A 22198-nucleotide genomic window follows, 5' to 3' on the forward strand; every position below is an offset into this window, starting at 1 on the left:
ACCGTGGGGAGCCCCGTCTATAAACCACAAACAGGCCTGTCTTAGTTAGGGTCTCTATTGCTGCAAAGAGACACCGTGACCATGGTAACTATTATAAAGGAAAACATTTCGCTGGGGTTGGCTTACAGTTCAGAGGGTCAGTCCATTGTCGTCATGGTGGGAACCATGGCAGCATGCAGGCAGACATGGTGCTGGAGAAGGAGCTGAGAGTTCTACATCTGCATCAGCAGACAGCAGGAAGAATGAGTGAGCCACTGGGTCTAGGTTGAGCGTCTGAAACCTCAAAGCCCATTTGCAGTGACACACTTCCCCCAACAAGCCCACACCTCTAATAATGCCACCACTCCCATGAGTCCTTGGGGGCCACTTTTATTCAGATCACCACAGGGTCCTTCCTAAACACTGAGCATGTGTGTACCTTGGCATCGGACTTCTGGCCTACAAACAGTTGCTGTTATTAATAAGTCACCCAGACAATGTGTGGATGTGTGTGTGTGTGGATGTGTGTGTGTGTGGATGTGTGTGTGTGTGTGTGTTGTAAGTGTGTGTGGAGATCTGAGAACAGCTACAGATGTCAACCCTCAAGAAGCGGAAGCCACCTGTTTTTAGATGTCCCCTCAAATCAGACTCCAATCATAATCTGTCAGTCATCTACTTTGTGCCTTAAAGTTTCATCACCAAGAGCCAGGCGTGGTGGCGCACGCCTTTATTCCCAGCACTCGGGAGGTAAAGGCGGGTGGATAGCTGTGAGTTCGAGGCCAGCCTGGTCTACAAAGCGAGTCCAAGACAACCAAGGCTATACAGTGAAACCCTGTCTCGAAAAAACACAACAAAACAAAACAAAAAAAGTTTTGCCACCAAGATGTTGAGGCTCAGTGTCTTTAATAAAGAGCTTCAGGTTTTCAGTTCTCCATAAAACATGATGAAATCCTTCCACAATAAAAGGGAAGTGCTCCAGAGATGGAGCAGCCCTCAGCATGCAGAGGGCTGTTGCACAGGGCTGCAGTAGCTGGGGTCCTAAAGCTAAAAGGAGAGATGGACACAGGCCCCAGTCCTAACCCCAAAGCAATCTCTAATTGATACTCACTTGCAAATGAAAACTTAGATTCCTCCAAGGAGTCTTTGGAGAAACAGACTACCTTTAAGGGCAGGCTGCATGCCCAGCAGTTAGACGGCTTGCAGAAAATGAACTCAGGGGCATCTTTGGAGGTTCCTCGTCTTGTAATTCATGTCAGGGCTCTTCCTTTTTAACTTTTATTTGATTATTTTTATTTTGTTTTATTTAATATATGTGTTTCTTCTCTCTTCTTATCCTACAGGTCTTTTGCATATAAATTATGGCTTCCTGATTGTTTGTTTGTTTGTTTGTTTGTTTTATGGGATCCCTGAGTGAGCAAATGAGTAGGTAGGTCTCTGTATCTTGTGCTTTCTCTTCGGCTTTTTTCCTTCTGTTTGTTTGTTTGTTTTTTCCCAGTTCCAATACATTAGTTTTTGTTGTCTCATAGTATATTATTATATTATATTATATTATATTATATTATATTATATATTATATTATATTATAATCCCACAGAAGTCTGTTTGTCTTCCTCCTCCTCCTCCTCCTCCTCCTCTTCTTCTTCTTCTTCTTCTTCTTCTTCTTTCTCTTTTAGTGGCAGGGTTTCTCTGTGTAGCCTTGGCTGTCCTGGACTCACTTTGTAGACCAGACTGGCCTCAAACTCACAGAGATCCACCTGCCTCTGCTTCTCAGAGAGCTGGAATTACAGGCATGCGCCACCATGCCTGGCTGCCTGTTTGTTTTCTAATGAGAGACAGAAAGGAGGTGGATCTGGATGGATAGGAGCTGGGAGGAATAAAGGGAGGCAAAATTGTAATAAGGATATAATATGTGGGGAAAATCTATTTTCAATAAAAGGAAAAAAGGGAAGTCTTCAAACTCTTGGATTAGAGGCAGACTGATTGACACACTGTGGTTACACTCACTGTGTGAAACAGTGAGGGTGGGACCGCATCTCTGCAGTAAATGACTCTGACACAAACGCCTTAGTCTGTCACCAAGTTCCCCGCTATGAGTAGATCTTCTGTCATACAGATATGACTGACTTTTTATAAGTTATTGTGGAAAAGGAAAAACCTACAGCTTCGCTCTCCATGAAGTCACCACTAGTAGCCATTGTAGACTTCTCCGCCAGGGTCTGAGAGCCCCTGGGACAGTGATGGGCAGCCCCAGCAGAACTCAGCACAGCAAGGCAAACTCCACAGTGATGCAGGGGGGAGCTGCTCACCGGCCACCCACTCCCCAACACTTCGTAGGTGGGTGTCTTGACTATTAGTTACTCAGTGAATGTGTCTGCTTAGCTCTTTTTTGTTTTTTGTTTTGTTTTGTTTTTCGAGACAGGGTTTCTTTGGGTAGCTTTGGCTATTCTGGACTCACTTTTGTAGACCAGGCTGGCCTCAAATGCACAGAGTGCTGGGATTAGAGGCACGTGTCACCATGCCTGGCTAGCTCTTGTCTTTTCAAAGGAAGGCATTTGGCTGAGAAACACAAAGATGAAGCACAAGTCTGTTTAGCAAAGTGATAGTCCACTCCAGAGAGAGATCGGAGGAGTCTGACCCAAAGCCTGGGGAACAGGATTTTGTGTTGTGGACTTAAAAGAATTTATTTATTTATTTATTTATTTATTTATTTAGTGTATGTGTGTGTATGTGTGTGTGTGTGTGTGCGCGCGCGTGCATACCATAGTGTGCCTAGGGAAGTCAAAGAACACCCTTTAAGAGTCAGTTTTTTTCCTCCGATGTGCTGCGATCCCAGGGATGGAACTCAGGTGATCAGGCTTGGGGCAGGCACCAAAAGAAGTTTTATGAATATTTATGAGGCAAGTAGAATGTTCATAGAGTAAGATAACTCTTTCCCTTCCTAAATAATGATAGATTAGATCTTCCATTTAGGGTATTTCTTCCCATAATCCTCTTGAAAAGTTCACAGGGAAGATCAAAACCACAAAGCACATTATATGAGCCATCTTGTCATGGACACAGACCCTTCCTTGGAGCATGGTGCCCATCAAATGAGAGAGCATCCGGTGACTTTGTTTCAGAACAGCCTAAGTGCAGTGTCAAGGATAGTTAGTCATAGGAGGTTGTCTTGATGACAAGGAAATTGTGCTTCCTTGGCTTCCTCACACCTCACTTCCTACCTAACCAGAGGCGCAGATACCAGACGTTCAGCAGCTTTTCTTGGTTTTCTTGTTTACCTGGTCTCAATGTCACGGTTCTATCCATCCTTGACATGCAGTGTGATATGTGGCAGTATTTATGGCAGCATTGTCCATATTTATTCATTGAAAAATTGAACCATTCCACTGCAGTATGGGAGTACATCAGTCATTCTGAGCAGATGCGCTGATACCTGAGATAAGACATTGGCTATGGGCTATTGGTGGTGTGGTGTTCATGGGGGAGCTGCTCTGGGAGAGTGTCCATATCTGCTGCATGTCCCATGACCTGTGACCTCTGAGTTGTACCAGCCACAGGTGTCATCTCCACACTCCTGACAAAGCCAAGCCTCTGCCGTTGCCACTGCACAGCCTCTCCCCAGGGTGAGAAGCAGCATAGAGTAGCTACCCAAAGCCTTCTGAGTTGGTGCTGGGTGGTGGTACTACCCCACCCCCAAGAGAAGAAGTAGAGTAGGAAGACTTGGGAGTCGGGGGGCAGGGAGCTTGCTTAGGACCTGTGTGGTCTTGGGTCTTCCAGGCCAGGCCGAGATATCCAGCTGGCAGTTGCTGAAGCTCAGAGAATTTAAGATCAGGAAAGCAGATCCAGTGCTCAGTACCATCTAGACCAGTGGTTCTCAACCTGTGGATTGGAAAACCATTTCACAGAAGTCACATATCAGATACCCTGCACCCCAATTCTGATTTCCAACAGTTGCAAAATTGCAGTTACAAAGTAGCAACAAGGTTAATTTTATGGTTCAGGGTCACCACAACATGAGGAAGTGTATTTTTAAAAAGGTTGTAGCATTAGGAAGGTTGAGATCCTCTGGTCCAGGCCATATTCAAAACACTACAGCCGTGGGAGTCCAGGGAGCAAGAGGGGTATAGGAAAATCCTCTGCAGAGCCCAAGGCCTCTGAAGTGCTCCCACCAGAGCTGGCTGGGATGCAAGTGCGCCTCTTGCTGCCTTCTACAAAAGTGGACAGAAACAGGCATGCTGCGAAGAATGTAGAAAGGCCTTTCTAAGCAGCTCGCAAGGGAGTAATCAGTACGTCAACTAGGAGCGGAGCAGAAAGGCACTATTTTGCAATAATCACTCATGATTATTCTTATTTTGATTTTTGAGACATGATCTCACACTTTGTGTCCCAGGTTGACGTAGAGTGAATCCACTTGGTAGTCCAAGCTGGCCATCAACTTGTTGCCTGGCAATCCTCCTACCTCAGCTTTTAGTGCTGGGGTTACAAGTGTCAGTCAGCAGCAACAGGTGGCCACTAAATTAAATGCTCTTAAAAGCAAAATTTAAAAGACTGAAGAGTGCATTTGACGTCTTGAAAGATTTCACCTCAGGTCTGAGATGCCACCCAGGATTTTCGGATAGATTTTCAGAGAGCTCTGATACTGAGTTTCCAGTCAATGAAAAAGGCAGGCCGTTAGAAGTGTATATGATCTTGTCACTTCAGGTTTTGTGACATCATTTGTTGGTGACAATGTTACCAGGGAGATTGCTGGCATGTATCAGGAGTCAGTATATTTGTTGAAGTCAGCTCGGGCCACTTAGTCCTGTCCAAACCCTCCCTCCTCTGAGCCCTGGGCAGCCTCCTTGCAGGCTCAGCCTCATCTGGAGAGCTCTGCTAACCTGACGCTAGAGGGCAGAAAAGAATTGCCCGGCACACCCTTCCTTACTGCTTCCTATTTCTCACAGCATTGCTCTAGCAATGGGCAGCAGCTGGTAGCCTTTCTAGTGTTTTCCATGCTCCCACTCACAGCTTCACCAAGACTTGTTGGAGTTCTTACTCAGAGCCTGGGTCCACTCCAAGCTCCTGGGGCCCAGTCACTCAGGCGTTGTCTTCAGCCATAGCTGTTTCCAAAACACTGCCTCTGTGTTCCTTGGGGCCTTTTGCCTTGGGCAGCCCAGCTGCCCGCACCTGCTTACTTTGTTAAAAATACCCCCAGGGCTTTCTTGTGCTGACTAGACAGTGGCTGTTATACTGTGTCAGGATTTTAAAAAGATACACTTAGCAAGTGTCACACTTCGCAAGTATGTTTGCCAAAAGTCTGATGTGGGTGTAGCACTGTTTTGGTTTGTAAGAACATTATTCTGAAAAGGGTTCATGCCTCCCTAGCAAGCGGGAAGGATCCCTAACACAGACAGAACTAGGCAAGCACTAAAAAGAGTTGCAGTCTAATTAATTAATTGCAGTTTCCTAGGCTAGGTTTGTTTTTCTCTTTTTCTCCCAGAGAACCTTTGAAGGCCCCTAGAAACAGAAGAGGATTTTTCTTCCATTTTAAAATTGTCTTTCTTTTCTTTATATTTTTGTTTTGTTTTTGTTTTGTTGTTCGAGACAGGGTTTCTCTGTGTAGCCTTGGCAGCCAGCTATGAACAAGACTGAGGAAAATGGACCTTGTAGTATGTCCTCTTTTAAAATAAAAAAAACAAAAACAAACAAACAAACAAAACACAAAAAAACCAGTACACAGTCATGGAAAAACATCAGAAAGAAAGGGTAATAAAATGACTTCTACAGTCTTCATTAAACCCCTCCCCCCAGGGACATCTGGGGGACAAGAGCCAGAGGGCATGGAGGACACCAAGGAACTGTCTTCCAGATGCAACAGGACTGACACACATATGAATTCCCAGAGACCATGGCAGCATGCACAGAGGCGGCCTGAGGTCAAGCTAGGCAGGGTCCCAGTGCTGCAGGGCACTCACCCTCAGCCAAGAAGCTCTCTCCAATTGACAGCGAGGCCTGTAATGAAGCCTCGTTGGATACAAATGACACTTAAGGGAGGTCCAGTGCCAAAAGCAGGTGGCCAACGCAAAACCAACTCCGGGGGATTTTTGCAGATGTTTTGTCTCATACTGCTTTGTTTTGGGCTCTTCCCCCCCCCCTCACTTCATCATCTTTTCCTTGTGTATTATGATGTCTAATTTTGTGGTTTTATGGGCTTTGGGTTTTGGGGGGTAGGTGTGGTTTTTTTGGTTTTTTTTTTTCTGATCTGTTGTTTTGTTTGTTTATTTGTTGCTTGTTTATTTTCTAAAGAGAGAGAGAAAGATGGCATGGAGTTGTAGAGGTGGGGAGGACCTGAGAGGAGATAAGAGAGGAAGTCACAATCAGAAGATATTATAAGGAAAATATTAATCCTCCCCCCCCCCAAGAAACAGGGGGTGGAGAGAAGGAGAGGAAGAGAGAGGGGGAGGGAGAAAGGAAAGAGAGAGAGAGAGAGGGAGAGAGAGAGAGAGAATCCCTGTATCATTATAGCACAAAGATGCCATGGCTCATTTTCCCCTATTTTTTATGTCCTCGTGTAAATATAATAGTGTTCTTACACTCAACACTTTCTTAAGCACTTTGCATCCTATCAGAGTCTTATCACAAACACCCTTGCTCTGTGTGTGAGTGTGTGTTGCTCTATCTATGTCATATTCCTTTGAGACAGGGTCTCTCATTGAATTACAGGCTCCCACACAGCCTTACCAGGGTTTTTAATGTTGGTTCTGGGATTTGAACTTATGTCCTCGTGTTTACACAGCACTCCTGCCCCAGCCCACCGCTGATAAGGAAAGAAGGCAGTGTTGACAGTATTATCTTCCCCTGTCTGGAGCTACAGCTCACTGTCTGGCACAAACTAGGTAAGGGAGGGGGGTCTTCCATGCTCAGCCCTGCCGTTCAAGTTAAATCGGCAGTTGTGAATATATCACACCAGCAGGCCAGGCCCAGTTGGCTGTTATTTCCCTGGTGGTGGCCTAATTATGCACATGGAGTCATTAATGATTCTCTACTTTGGGGGATAAAATGTCCAGAGCTGAGGGTAGGGGTGATTTTTAAAATGAGAGGTTGGCTGCCTGTGCTCTCTGAGAACTCCCTACACAGATTTCCTAGGGTTGTTTTTGTTGTTGTTTTAATTTTTGCGTGGCTGTTTCATCTGGAGTCAGTTGCAACTTCCACCAGCCACTTCTATGTCCTAGGGGAAACCTTGCCTGGCTTGCCTCTTCCTCTCTTTGTGAGGTTACATAAACAAGAGAGGACACTTTGCATCTTATCAGAGTCTTACTACAAACACCATTGCTGTGTGTGTGTGTGTGTGTATGTGTGTGTGTGTGTGTGTGTTGCTCTATCTATGTCATATTCCTTTGAGACAGGGTCTCTCATTGAATTACTAATTACTAATAAAAAACTATTATTAACCGGGCGTGGTGGCGCACGCCTTTAATCCCAGCACTCGGGAGGCAGAAGCAGGCAGATCTCTGTGAGTTCGAGGCCAGCCTAGTCTACAAAGTGAGTCCAGGACAGCCAGGACTACAAGAGAAACCTTGTCTCAAAAAAAAAATATTACTTAAATTGTGGTAAGATATGCACAACAAAAAATTACCATCATAACTGTGTATTTTCTTGTGCAACTTAAACATCGGCTTCCTGTTTTCTCTTCTCCCAGCTTCTGCCGGCACAGTGCGGTTCTGCCCTGTGACTGACCACCAATGGGACCCAGGCTGTTAGAGTTCCCTTCTGTTCTAAGGCTGAATGTATTCCGCCATATGGGTCAGCTATTCTTCGTCTATCTGTGGATCACTCCGATCTACAGCTTTTGCATTTAATGTGATTTCTTTGACATTTAATGTGGGTTCCCTGCCATTATACAGTATCTGATATCGTTAAGCCTGAAGCACACATCTCTCACCTGCCTCCTCCCTTCCTTCTGTTTTCTCTCTGCCCATGCCTTTTTTTTTTTTTAACTCATCCTGGATATTCTAAAGTTAGAAAGTAACAAAAAAACAAAACAAAACAAAACAAAACAAAAAAACCCAAAACACTATTAAAGAGTTGGGCATTGAGACAAAGCACTTGCCGTGCAAATCCGATAACCTGAGTTCAGTTCCCAAAACCCACAGTGAAAGACAGAAGCTCATTCTACAGCTGTCCTCTGGCATGAGCATCCTGACGTGCACATGAGCACGTTAAAGTTATTTCCATAAAATTGTGTTTGTTTCTCCGTTTCTCTCTTAACCCGGCTATCACACAAATAATTGAGACTCTGTCATATTATTTTAACAGGATTCCCAGTACATTAACTGAGCAGTTATTACTCTATTCTTAACCCTCCAAGCTAATCTGGTTTCCTCCAGAGTAAATCTCAGAGATACTTGCACGTTATTGCTTTCTTGCTCCAGCTCCTCTCTTGTGACATCCCCTGGACCTCTTCCCATGGCTGAGTCCCCTGCTTCTCTTCTAACTCCTCCTCCCCAGGCTGGCAGGAAGTCCAGCCCTATTTTTCCCCCCTGCTCAGTGACTGGCTGTAATCTGCTTTATTGGCATAATATGGGGCAGTTGGAGAGCAGTATTTACACAACACTGAGACAGAAGATTCTTAGAACAAGGACTGCAACCACATATGGGGGGGGGGCTGTTGTGTACAGAAATCATCGTTTGAATTGCACAATAACCTTATGCCTATATGAACACACCTAATAATAGTAACAAATGTGTTTTAAGTTAGCCATGGATCTAAGATACTCAACTCAAAACATGTGATGTGTGTTTAAATAATTATAGGCCATTAGAGTTGAAGAATTGAGTGTTTTCATTCTGAAATGATTGTATCTTTCAGTAACCACCTCCTCCCTTTTGAAAACCTCTGCCAGGCTAGGGAGATGGGTCAGTGGATAAAACAGTTGCCTAGCAAGCATGCAGACCAGGGTGTAGCTCTCTGGTACTCCTGTAAGAGCCAGGTGGGTGTGGTGGCCCACCTGTGATCCAGGTGCTCTGCAGCCCTGTAGAACCAAGGCATCCCCAGGAAACGCTTCTTGGCTCCACTAGCTGAGTCTTCCATCTTGGGGTTCACTGAGAGACCCTGCCTCACTCGTGAGTGAGGGAGAAAGTGATGGAGGAAAGTACCAGATGTGAACTTTGGCCTGCTACATACACATATGCACTGACACGCACACATATGCACACAACCATCTCGGCTGTGGGAGGGTCTCTTCACCCAAAAGGGGAAGTCATGAGCTCCTGTTACCCAACTGCATTCTTTAGAAACTTAGTCTTGACTCCCGTATCTGGCTGGTGAAGTCCGTGAGTGGCCTTCGAGATTGCTTCGCAACAAGGAAATAGGGTGCGTACTTACTGAGGTAACCAGCACAAAGGTCAGGCCTCGCTCTAGAAAAGCACTGCGGTTAGTCCACTGGAGCCTGGAACCTCGTCTCCAGCTGATGCTGAAGATATGTGTATTTCACAAGTTTACAGGACTACGGGTACCAGGGCTTCCCCAGTCTGGGGGTCTGAGCTATGGGCCAGACACGAGCCTCGCTGGGTGTGGCAGGAATGCGGTTCAGGTTTGTCTGGGACACAGGTGACTACCACATCCTTTGTAAGTTGTGGCTGACACAATGAATGCAGATTGACCCAGACAACTGGCCTCGATGTGCTTATAACAACTCATGTAGTCCTTATAAACCCTATGCACTAAATACTATTATTCTAACCATTTTACAGACAAGGGAACTGGGGCACACAGTGAGGTCACATAACCTGCCCAGAGCTGGAGGACTTCCACCAGGTCATGGTAACCCCAGGATCTATGCACGTTGTGATGGTCCAGGTTGCCTCTCCACAGAGCACAGTGGTGTCCTAATTTCAACTCTTAAGAGTGACTCCCTGGCTGGGCGCGGTGGCTCACGCTTTTAATCCCAGCACTTGAGAGGCAGAGGTAGGTGGATCGCTGTGAGTTCGAGGCCAGCCTGCTCTCCAAAGCAAGTGCAGGACAGCCAAGGCTAATACAGAGAAACCCTGTCTCGAAAAACCAAAAAAAAAAAAAAAAAAGGGGGGGGGGCGGGGAGGGACTCCCTGAGTTAAGGATGGCTGTTTCCAAGTTGCCTCATCTGTTTATCTTTTATTGTTCAAAATTAGGTCTTCCACCTTTCAGCAAGAGGGCGTTGAGAGACGTGTAATTTGTTCCTTTTGGGAGCCTAGCAGCGCTACTCTCTATCTGCCAGGCCAGCAATTTTAGGTGCTGTTTAAGTTCTAACAGCTCCGAGTCTTGTCCTGCCTTATTACAGTGCAGGCACTAGCTCTCAAAGCCACTGTGTCCTCCTTGTCCCTAACTGTAGATTGTCACTTAAGGAAAAAAGGTTGGGATCCCAGCAGCTTTGAAGCCATAGCACTAGAACTCGAAATAGTCCTCCTCAGTGAGAAAACCCCATGTTAATACTATTAACCCATCGCTGAACACTTTATAAATATAACAAACTGGAAAATAAAGCCCCAGCTCAGAGAGAGGGTTGCTCTAAAGCTTAACAAACAGACTCTCAACTTAATCTAGAAGAATTACTCAGCCAAGACGTACATGTCTGGAAAAGAGCACGCAGGGCGGTTTTCAACTGTGGTGTGGCAATTATGCTCTGTCCAAACAAAATCTTTTCCTGCCTTTATTCAGGCATTTTCAGTGGTCCCTTTATGGCTTCCCGGATGAAGTTCAATTTCCTGGGCATGAGGACCTGTAAAAAGAGCCTCCTACCAATGTCTGAAGGAGTCACAGCTCATGTTTCTGCATGTACTGGGGCAGCCTGCTGTTTATTCCGTATTTCCTTTAGGCCGGTCGTTGTTTGCAGACATTGTCAGTCATAACGCACTTGTCCAGAACCTGAGACACCAGAAGCTTGGCTCTGGAAAGTAGCCCAAGGCAGCGCCAGCATTCTGGGCTTGAAGAATGGCAGCTGCCCTAAAAGGAGCTAGAGCTCCCCCAAGAGCCCCCAAATGCCCACAGATGCTTTCAATCACGTCCAGGCTGACTGGGGTCACACTGGTCTTGTCGCCGGACCTCGCTAACCTGAATGCGCTCTGTGACTCCGGAGGGACTATCTGGCAGGAAAAAATGTGTGTGTGCCAAACATCCGAACTAGGAGTTGAGCAGTGCCTGTGTGCACCGGCTCCTGCTCTGTGTGGTGCTCCTGGCAGCCCCGCGTGGTTAGCAGCGTCTCTCAGAACAGGACCTCCAAGCCTGATGGCAGGAAGTTTGTAGGCACCCCAGATTCTCTGTTAGGGTGCAGGACTGACTGCTCAGCCGCAGTTCTCCAGTCAGACCTTGCCTCAGGTGCCAGGAAGCTAAGCCCAATTTTTGGACTCCTCGCTTTCATATTCTCTCTAGCAGCCCACTTGTGGGATCGCACCCTTCACTTCCGCATGGCCGCACTGACTTCAGAAATCTCAGTTCTCAGCTCCCTTCCCAAGCCACCTCTTGCTGGGTTCTCAGTGCTGGCTTTCTGTCTCTTCCTGACAGCAGCTTGGCGTTTGAGTTCATTCTCCAGGTAGGATAGAAGAGCAGATGTTAACTATGTGTTCTTGCCTTTTTCCACCCTCTCCAATATGATTGGTGGGACCCTGGTACCTCTGTAGCCAATGTCCTCCCAGGCTGTGAGTGTCTGGAAGTAAATATGGTTCTCCTCAAGGCAGGGGTTCTGAACTGGCAGTAGTCAACCGGCAATATCTTGAGACAGTCTGGGCTGATGCACTGGGCTGGACTGCTGGCCTTTGCTGAGAGCAAGGATACTGCACTAGCTAGCCTCCAACAACAACAACAACAACAACAACAACAACAACAACAAATCATTTGACCCCCCCCCCCAAATGTCACTAAGGTTGACCCTGAGAAAGCCAGCGCTGTATTTGGGCTGACCTCCCCCAGAACCTAACACCCATGCAACACGTATGTGCTGCTGCTGCAGAGGGGGCGGGGGTGTCTCATACTCTAAATAGCTGCAGTTAGACAAGATGGTCAGAGGAGTTCCTCCATTTGGAAACTCTCCTGTGGGCTCAGGGCCACGCCCTTCCATTATGCAAAGGCAGCTGCCCCGGTGAGCATGAAGGTGACGTGGTCAGGGTGGCTATTTGATCTCCAGTTTTTCCAGAATTTCCACTCCCGTGCCAAGCATGCCTCTCCAGATGCTGTTCCCTGTCCAAGAGCTCTGGAGTCTCACCTAAAGCCATCAGCTTCCAATGGTGAGGTGTTTCCCCTCTGCGCTAAGTCTTCTCGACAGACATCCAGTCCGCAGGAGCCGGAAAGGTACAAGTCAAGCGAGATCTGGCAGTTTTCTGTAGTCTGTAGTCTGGTAGTCTTGACTCGTGTGAACTATCATTTCAGGGCTGGAGTGCAAGAGGTACCCTCATGGATCTGAGTGTGAGTCTATAGTCTTAGGGGTCTGCTGAAGTGGCTTTAGTCTGTTTTCCTTTGGGGGGAGTTCACTTGGGTAGATTTTGGGGTACTAGTTTAGGTGTGAGGGCCTTCAGCTGAAGGCTACTAGCTTATTTTCTTTCTCTTTTTCGTTTTTCTTTGTTTTTTCTTTTTTTGGTTTTTTGGTTTTTTGTTTGTTTGTTTTTCGAGACAAGGTTTCTCTGCGTAGCCTTGGCTGTCCTGGAACTCCCTTTGTAGACCAGGCTTGCCGCAAACTCAAGTTGATCCACCTGCATCTGCCTCCCGAGGGCTGGGATTAAAGGCGTGCGCCACCACGCCCGGCTCGTTTTTTTCTTTGTAAAGCCTTTGACTTCATCTTCAGGACCCTTCGCTCTCCTTGGTTGCTATGGGTAACCCTATAAAGTCAGATTATGCATAAGATCCTACATCCCTCTGCTTCTCTCTGAGAGTGACGATCAGTCACACGCGCAGCCTCGTTGGCTTCTTGATATCTCAGGTGGTAAAGGGTGACTCCCTAGCCTGATTTTTAAAGATAGGTTACATATTTTCCAGAACATTAAACTCGTGGGCAGGGCCGCTGAGGCAAAGTAAATAGTATGTGGAAAAACTCCTATTACTTTTTTTGTTTGATATTTTGAAATTGATGTTTGCTATTCCAGCTACGAGTCTTTAATTTACTTCTTGTCCTTGGGCAGTCTGTCATCTGATGAACTGACCTTGGGCAGGAAAGCTTTGTCTTCCCGTGTCACTGTTTATTGTGGTCAAAATACCTTGTATGGTCTATTTGAGCAAAGATAACTGTTTTTTCCTTTGCTGTCAGCTTGATCTAATGGGATTGGGATGTTTTTTAGAGGTCATGCCTATACAGGAGAGAAATACAGAGCGTTGAGTTGAGTTGTTTTCCACAGTTTTAGAAAATCGTTGGTTGGTATTCTCGGTACATTACACGATTGAAAAACAGAAATGATTTTCTTTGGAGGTGTTTATTGGATATTTGGGTCTTACAGTGAAAGAGAGGCATTTCTGTGATGGCTGTGGCCTGGCTTCAGGGGGCACCAGTTCTCCCACACACTTTGGGGGGGGGTGAGCTCAGAGTGAAATGGTTTGAAAATTATCTCCCATGGAACTTGGTGGACTTGAAGCTCCCCAGAAAGGATTCTGTCTCCCACTGCTAACAATGGGGTGACCCCGCTGGCTACTTCTGATCCTTGATGACTCTTCTATTTCTGACCTCCTGACCTTCATCCTGCCCCAGCCTTGCCTAGCATTGTCTCTCCCTCCCACTGCCCCTGACCACTTGGGCTCTCTTAACAACTTCACCCCCACCCCAGGCCTGGCAGCCTCTGGGCCTATCCCTTCCCTCCTGTCCTTCTGTGGGTAGCCTCTCTCTCTCTCTCTCTCTCTCTCTCTCTCTCTCTCTCTCTCTCGTCTCGCTCTCAGCTTTCAAACGGACTCAAGTCTTTTCCATCCTTTAAAAAAAAAAATATATATATATATGTGTGTGTGTGTGTGTGTGTGTGTGTGTCAGGAGATGGAGAGATGGCTCAGCAGTTAAAAGCACTGACTTCTCTTTCAGAGGATGTGGATTTGTTTCCCCAGTACAATACATGGTGGATCACGGCCATCCATAACTCTAGTATGAGGAAATCTGACACCCTCTTTTGGCTCAGACATCCATGTAGCCAAAGCACTCATTACATAAAATAATTAAAAAATCCTAGGAGCCAATAAATAAATCTCTCATGCTCCAGCCCCTCCCTCTAGTCCTGCCTTTCTCCCAGGCTCAAACAACCGAATGCAATAATCATTGTTTTCTAGTTGCAGATTAAAGGCTTTCTCGACTTTGTTCTCTTTGCTTCCAGGAGACACCCCTGTTTTCTGTTTAACTACCCCTTCTCTGTCTTGGCTTGCTCCTTGGCCATTACACGTGGGAGTTCCAAATTACTTCCCGCAGCAGCCTTGTTCTCACTTCAGCACTCGGCCAGTCACTGATGTCACCTTTCAGGGTGAACATGACCCTGAGCCAGGCCATGTGAGGTGAGGGGTGAGAGAAGAGGGGAGAGACAGGAGACCAGGAGGGTAAAGGGTAGACAAAAAGGATTTGGTAACCAAAATGGCTGGATCATATAGGGAAGGGTAGCTGGGGGAGGGCTAGAGAAGTTGAGGTAGGGGGCGGGGTATGCCCCATTGTAACAGACAGCGACCAAGGGATGCTGGGAGAACCTGGCAGCCTGGTCCACATTGATATGTTAAGTAGGCATCTTAGCCATTTATTCCAGGTTTGAGACCTAACATTCCAAGCAATGAAAACATTAAGCCATTACTGAGGAACCCGTTGAGCCTAGTGGGGGAGGGGCTAAGTTAACACAGACATGGGGCAGCATGGGATTGAGGACGCTCTTGCAGGAAGCCCAGGAGCTGGATGGCATGCTAGCAACCAACTTGCTGTTTCTTTCCAGCTCTCTGATTCCAGGATCATCTGTCCACTGGACGTGGCTAGGAGTGTGGCCCATGGTCCAAGTGCTCTTTAGCCGGAGCTGGATGCTGGTTTGGGTACCACTCTTTTCAGACGTCAGGTAGGATAGGATCACTCTTCCATTCAGTGGTACTATTAATTAATGCCCCTGATATTCATGGGAGATTTAGCTTCTACTCTTGACCTTGGTATGCTCACTGCCATGCCAATAGCCTTAGATGGATAGCAAGGTTATGTTGGGGGACCCGTAGCCTCACAGCTAGTGGGGTGACAATCTGTGGGAGGTGAAGAATGAAAAGTGCCACAGTACCATCTTTAACCCATACTGGGCCATAGCCTTCCAGAGAGTGACCTGGTGGTTTACTTTTCCTACACCTTTGAACACAGTAGAACTTGTGACCTGTGACTTTTACAAGAAGAATGAATTCTATTGGCCGATGAACAGAGCTCAGGGCTAGAGCCTAGAGGAAGGATCTGTGACAAGCATAGGGGTAGATTTAATTGGTGGAGGATGCAAAATGCATGGGGCCTCTTTCATAGGGATGTGTGCTATTCACTGCAGAATTAGGGCCTAAACAATGCTCAGGATTGTCAGGGTAGGGGGATTCAGGTGGAGGCTGACAACCATCAAGTTGATTGCAGGTGAAGAGGCATCATTCATTTCCTTCAGATGAAGAATGTAGGCAGTCCTTCTTACTCCATTGCTTTTTCTAAGATGTGCTTCCTATAGAGTTGGACCAGGTTAAGCCCAGGGAGACAGCCAAGGGCTCACTGAGTCTGATGAGGGCGTGCTCCCAAGAGAGGACCTATGAGCGCCTGGCAGGGGACACCTCGGTTTCATACAGCATGCTGGACATGTGCCCTGATAGATGTTCAGGGACTTACAGTGGGGATCTAGATGTGAAACCTGGTTCCCTTCTCCCAGCATGTCTGTGAACCAATCAGACACCTTGTGAGGCTCAGTGTGTGTGTGTGTGTGTTTGTATGAAGTGTTTTGCAAACAGTTATCATAACATTTAATCACAGCTGTGGCTTTTAGACAGTTGTCTAATGATGTAAACAAAGTAAGAAAATTCATGTGTGTATTTTTTGCCCACTGTGTGTGCAAGCCATCAGAGGTGCTTGCCTTATGGTCCATCGTCAATGGAGCCAGTGATTCATGTCTGTGAAAAACACATGTTAGGGTTGTGATGGAGAGAGATGACATCATGTTGGTTACCTGATTAATGATTGGGGCTGAGAGCCACTTTGCCTTCCCTCTGCCTCTGCTTTCTGTGGTCACCCTGCAGCCCAAACCACAAAGCAAGGCAAAGCGAGGGAGCCTAGCAACAGATGCCAGGGAGACAGAGTAAACTGGGCTTGGGTGGGGCCCCGGTCTGGCTCACTCTGTGGCTGAGCTGGTTAGCTGTGATCCTTATGGTCCTCCAACAATGCAGGCCATTGTATTTTTACCATTTGTTCCTTTCTTGGCATGATCCTGTGTGCCTGAGAACTGATTTTGAGACTCTAAACATTTATTTTCCTCCAAGAGACCACAGATGACATACCAACACACACACACACACACACACACACACACACACAAGCTAAAAACAACATACACCCCTCCACATACACTGCACACAAAATACCCCCCACACATATACATCGCATGCATATCACACACTTCATATACAACATACACACACACACACACACACACACACACACACCATAAGCATGGTAGGGATAGATCGTTCCCAAAGCCTACCCTACCATACGCTCACAGAAAGAGATCTAGGGCTTAAACAAAACTGACTGCATCATGGACCTCACAGCTCTTTATATAAAAAGACCTGGGTCCTACAGAGCATGGAGGCACATGCCTCCTGTAATCCCAACAGTCTGGAGATAGACACAGGAGAACCCAGAGTTTGAAGACAGCATCTCCTACATGAGACCATCTAAAAAGAGAAAAGAACTAGACCTTTGACACTACCAAGATGTCAGTCCAGTGGATGAGGCTCCCCTCGGACTTTCAAAGGTGCCCTGGGGCTTCTTTGATGTGTGTGTGTGTGTGTGTGTGTGTAGGTGGCTTGAGTTTCTTCAAGGCAAAAGGCTTTTCTATTGCTCTGCCAAGACACCTTTAGAGTTCTGTTCGGGTGAAAATTTTGTGTAGATGTATATACCCCATTCTGTTGGGTGCCTTTCTTTGCCCTCCGCGCCATCCCACCCCACCCCCCACCCCAATTCCAGAAGTTTGTAGGTTCCGTTTTCATTGTCACCCTCACTGGGCCTTACAAAACATTAAAAAGGGTAGAGAGGCTTGGAGAGGGGGCATCAAGGCGGGCATCACTGGGCTTGACATCAAAATTAATGGAAGGTAATTCTGGGCCTCTACCATTTATTAGAACATAGGTTGATTTTTTTTTTTCTTTTTGTTTTGTTTTGAGACAGGGTCAAACTCTGCAGCCCCAACTGTCTTGGGACTGGCTATATAGACCAGGTTGGCCTAGAACTCAGAGATCTGCTTGTCTCTACCTCCCTAGCACTGGGTGGGATTTTTTTTCTTCCTTTTTTCCTTTCTTTCTTTTCTTTTCTCCCCCCCCCCCCCCCCCCCGCCGCCCCAGGGCAACTTTTCTTTTTCTCAGGTCTGCCTCACCTCTTTGGCTCAGTCCAGTTCTCTCAGCCGCTTTAACGTAAGGCCCAGCTTCCTTCCTGCTGTGGAAGACAATGCAGCAGTGAGTGGGCGAGGTTCCTGTGGGAAGATTCAAGGAACAGAAGGAGAGTGTGCTGTGATTTTTGCTGAACCCCTGGGCATCAGGCGCGGACAGAGTCCTTGCTTATGAGCTTGTTAGAAGCCAAGGGATACCTTGGGTCTGGGGAAATGATCCCTGTGTCAACAATAAATGTCTTCAAGTATTGTCTGGGGACCGGCAGAGCAAACCAAGCCTGCCCCTGGGCTGCAATGGTGTGGGAGTCCCAGTCTTCCACGTGGCCAGAGGCTTAGAATACAGCACCTGACTCTAACAGGCTGTGTTATTAACTGGCCTCCTCTCTCACCTGTAAAATTAGTCCTACTAGAATTACTTGTACCCCACATAAACTCCACAGACCTTGCCGTTACAATGTTATCCAAAGCTGTTTCTCAATTAATTGTACTTCGTAGACTAAAGAACTTTAAACCGGCATTTGTAAAATGTTATGACCAGCTAGCTGCTGGAAGCCAGTCCTCTCCTTTCCAGGGAGTTTTCCTCACGTGAGACACTTCTCCAAAGATGGTTGCCCATTCTCTTTAAAAGGCCTTAGTACTCCCCAAACTATGCCTCCCTTATCTCCTTGAGCCAGGTCCCCCTGCCCCTCAGAACCCTCTCGCTAACCCAGTCCTTCGAAGCAATGCCCAGAGACCTAGTTCTAGGATGCTGATCCATGTGCGCACAGACCAGCGCACACGTGTTTGTTGTTACCAAGAAGCGAGCCAGCCGGGCTCGGATGTGAACCTGGCTTCTTCAGAGTCTTTCTGGAGAATAGAGAAACAGGCCAGGGACCATGCTGTTTTTCCTTTTGAGCCTAAAGAAAGCCCTTCTAGGGCGGAGAAAACAGGTCACCCCGGTTTGCTGTGCGGGTCATGGGGAGATTATACAGCCCGGATTGGCTAAGGGCGCAGCCTCCTTGGGTTGTTTCTGTCTATAGCGCACAATATCGGAACCTTCTGATTGCGTGTCCGCATGGCTAGGCTTTAAAGTTAGATCAGGGACGGTCCCGCTGAGTGGACGTGGAAGGCGTGTGCTAGGAGTCGGGTCACTGTCCTGCGTAGAAACCAGCTCCTCGCCGCGCCCTGCCGGACCGCGGCTGTAACTCGGATTTGCGGCTCCCTACTGTCCTGCATGGCTAGGGGCGGTAGCTCTGTGGTCCCCAAGGCCACGCTGGCTCAGAAGACCACAGCGGCGTGTGCAGCTGCGCTCGGGTAGAAGCTCATTCGCTGTGGTTCCGTGTGGTTCCAGCTCAAGCCACGCGTGTCCTAACCGAAGGCGTGCTTCCCGAGGCCTGGGCTAGTCTCCCGCGCTGACTCAGCCGGGGACGGCTAGGGAGTGTCTGCGGGTGGGGTCCCCAGGGTCATTCCCCCTCCGCCTTTCCGGTGTCTGCCGCAGGGACTGGGTGGTGATTGATGGCACCGCAGCCGGCTGGCCTGGAACAGTCTGTCAGGGGAGGGAGGCGGTGCAAGGGGAGGAGCGTGGGCGGGACCACAAAGAAGGAGCGTGGGGTCCCTGACGGGCAGACTGTGGTGGGCCTCACGGAAGGAGCGCTTGCTTGGGCTTGGAGTGCCGTCGTAGGTGAAGCAGGCGACTGAAGGGACAAGGATGTGGCCGCGTGGGAGGAGCGTTGGAGGCAGAGGTGGGTGGAGCCGGAGAGGAACGGGTACACCCCCCTGGAAAGAGCGCGGGAAAGGGGCTGGGAAGGAAGGAGTGGCAGGCATAGGGGTGGGTGGGGAGTGGGGGCGGGGTTGGGCGGGGCAGGGGCGGAGTGTGCCTCGGGCTGCTCTCTTGCCACCCCCGCCCCCGGCCCAGGGCCACCTGTGCCCCGCCCTGCCAGCCGCACCCCAGCTCGGGAACCACGGAGCCGGGTGTCCGAGCTGGGTGCGCCAAAAGGGATCGCCTGGATCTGGGAATGTGGCCTCGCTGAGAACCCTCCGCCTGTGGACAAGGGAGCGGGTCTGTGGCGCGAACTTGTGGGTAGGAAGTTGGTCTACACTTCGGCAACATGACCAGCCCGGCAAGCTCGCAAAACAAGGAAATCGATTGTCTGAGTCCAGAAGCTCAAAGACTGGTAAGAGGAAGACGCGGTTCAGACCTGCGCCAGCCAGCAGCCGCTACCGCTGAGTTTGGTCCCCGCTTGGCTCTAAGGTCAAGGGCAGCGGCCTCTTCAGCTGTTGTGGTCTTGCTGGAGCAGAGGCAGGTGGGCTCGGGGAAAGAGCCATTCGCAAATCCTGAAATAGGGCAGGTTCTGCCTGCCGTCAGGTGGTGCCTGAGTGCAAGTTGTCCGCAGGTGGCGCTCTGAAAAGTACATTTTACATCCCAATGCCCCTCTCAAGGACGAAAAGGAGCGTGGTCTCTCCCTCCGCCCCTGGTGATGGTCTCTAGGCAGGCTCTGGCCAGCTGGCCCGCTCTGGCCAGGATCCAGCCGAGGTCTGAGGTCCGAGCGTGGTGTAGAGTTTCACGGGAATTTCTGGCTTGGTATTTTAGAGTACAGCACCTAGGAACTGGGCCCTCATCCGGTAACACCACCTTGCCTTGGGTGGCTTGGAGGGCTTACAGGCTCTTGACCTTAGGAACACCTCCCTCAAGGATCCGGGGACCCCAAATCTACTCTGGCGAGTGTCAGGAGCCTCTCGTGTTTTGGCAGGGTCCTACGAACTTACCTAACTTGTGGAGGGACAATGGGTGAGGACTGTCACCTTAAAATTGGGCACCAGCGTGTTGGAGACCTTTGGTTGTTAAATCCTCCGTAGCTTATGGTTGTGGTTTGGGGTCTGGGAGTAGAGACAGGATCAGTAACCCACACTAGCCTTGAACTCGGAGTCCTCATGTGTCAGCCTCTGCAGTGTTGGCCTCACAGGTCTGCCCCTCCCCACCTAGTGGGTTACTGTGGCTGTTTATGAATGGGAATATTTTTAAAAGTAAAAGGAACTCTTTGAAACTGTATCCTATGGAGTTAGTACCAGAGCAAGAGGGAGACCCAAGGTTCCCTCTTGATCCGGTTTTTTTGTGAGCCCTTGATAAAAGTGTGAGCCTTAGTCACTTATTCACCAGGTAAGAGTTGGTCCTATGGATGGCTTTTGTGGACTAGGCAAGATGAGGGCTGCTTTGACTGGGGGAGCTTCCTCGAAGTGCTGGGAAGGTGTTAAGTAAACTTTGATTGCAGTGACTGGCTTGAAAAGTGCTTGCCGGGGACTGTTTTTTGGTTTTCTTTTGTTTTTTTTCCTGTCTGCTGTTTTACTGTGTTTATTCCATGACCTCACTTAGGTTTTTGGCAGTAAATCAGGCTTTTGGGGCTAGTCTGTAACCTGTAGACCTAGGAAAGAAACCTGTAGGGCCACTTCAGAGCCCTCTTCATGGGAGCCTTGAGATCAGGGAGGAGGAAGAAAGGCCTCTGAGACGGTGGTGTTCAGAACAGAGGCCCAGGCACACCATAGAAGGCAAGCATGGGGAGGAAGTCAGCCCTGGGCTTGCTCTAGCATACAGGAACCAAGAGCTGAGTCCTACGCAAAGGGAAGAGTAAACAGCAGGCCCTGAGAACAGCATGTAAGGAAGGCAAGGACAGACCCAAGAGGTGGGAATCCGCCTCCAGCTCCAAGACACGAGCCCCAGTCCCCTACTCAACCCTTGGAGCCTGTCTGGGACCCAGGCAAGATAGTTAGTGCCCAGCAGTAAGAGGCTAGAACCAGGTCCTCCTCTTCCTAATGCTCGGCAGGCTGATCAAAGGTTCACCATCCCTTTCGTCCCTTTTCCAGAATCCAGGAAGCACAGAACGCTAAGGAGTGTGTGAATGTTTACACGTGAGATTGTGGCCAAATTCATCTAGCAGTGAGCCCTGCCCTGTCCCAGATGAGGTTAATTTTAGACTTTCTCTTAATGCAATGAAACCTGCACGCACCGCTCGCTCTGCAGTTCTCTCTGTTGCATTTTGATGAAGGACTGCGATGTGACAAAATGGGGTCTAAGGCCCCTCTTACCCTTCTAAAATCAAGCAATGCTCTTCTGGCACATATTTGGTCCCAGAGAATTCTAGAAGGAAGGTATGAATCTTTAAGAGGTTTACGAAACAATAGCAAAAAAAAAAAAAAACTTTGTTAACGAAGTATACGGAAAAAGAAACAAAATGTGTCCCCTATTTATGAGGCTAGCGGCCTGCTGGGCAGGAAGTGTGCAGCATAGGCGGTGTGTTAGAAGGGGGGCCACCCAGCTGCCTTGGACCCTGGGTCGAGCATGTAGCTGGAGATGGCAGTGGCAGTTACAGAATGGCATTTGTGTTCCTGCAGGAGGTGTCCCTGGTTCGCAGGAGCAGGGTCTCCAGTGGACAAGGGCTGGCTTGAATAGTTAGGAGCGGACCAGGTAGGCAGGAGGAAGCAGGCAGATGGTGTGGCCTCCTCAGTCCTGAGGCTAAGACAGAGGGTAAGATGGAGCAGAGTGTGGTAAGGCAGGCCCAGACATCTAGGAACTGCAGTTGTAGGCCAGCCTCGGCTACACAGCAAGACCCTGTTTCAAAACAAACACAGAACTCTCTAGAGGCCGAGGATATATATATATAACTAACACTCTGTGGTGGAACGCTTGCTCAAT

General features: G+C 48.3%; 1 protein-coding gene across 26 annotated transcripts in view; it reads left to right on the forward strand.

Moving 5' to 3' along the window:
• Positions 1–22198, forward strand: part of LRRFIP1 (LRR binding FLII interacting protein 1) — a 126621-nt gene that overhangs the window by 30258 nt on the left and 74165 nt on the right. For 2 of the 26 annotated variants that reach the window (XM_084778592.1, XM_084778594.1), the window contains exon 1: positions 19381–19685. The exons of 18 other annotated variants lie outside the window; for them this stretch is intronic. In XM_084778592.1, coding sequence (XP_084634718.1) covers positions 19620–19685 — 66 coding nt within the window. In that variant the 5' untranslated portion in view covers positions 19381–19619. Of the gene's footprint in view, positions 1–12125; positions 12275–19366; positions 19686–22198 lie in introns of those variants that run through there. 6 more of the 26 variants (XM_084778598.1, XM_084778606.1, XM_084778603.1 and 3 more) reach the window with 6 other exon arrangements.

The sequence above is a fragment of the Acomys minous genome (assembly GCF_964271855.1).
Source record: "Acomys minous genome assembly, chromosome: 4".
Lineage (NCBI taxonomy): Eukaryota > Metazoa > Chordata > Mammalia > Rodentia > Muridae > Acomys > Acomys minous.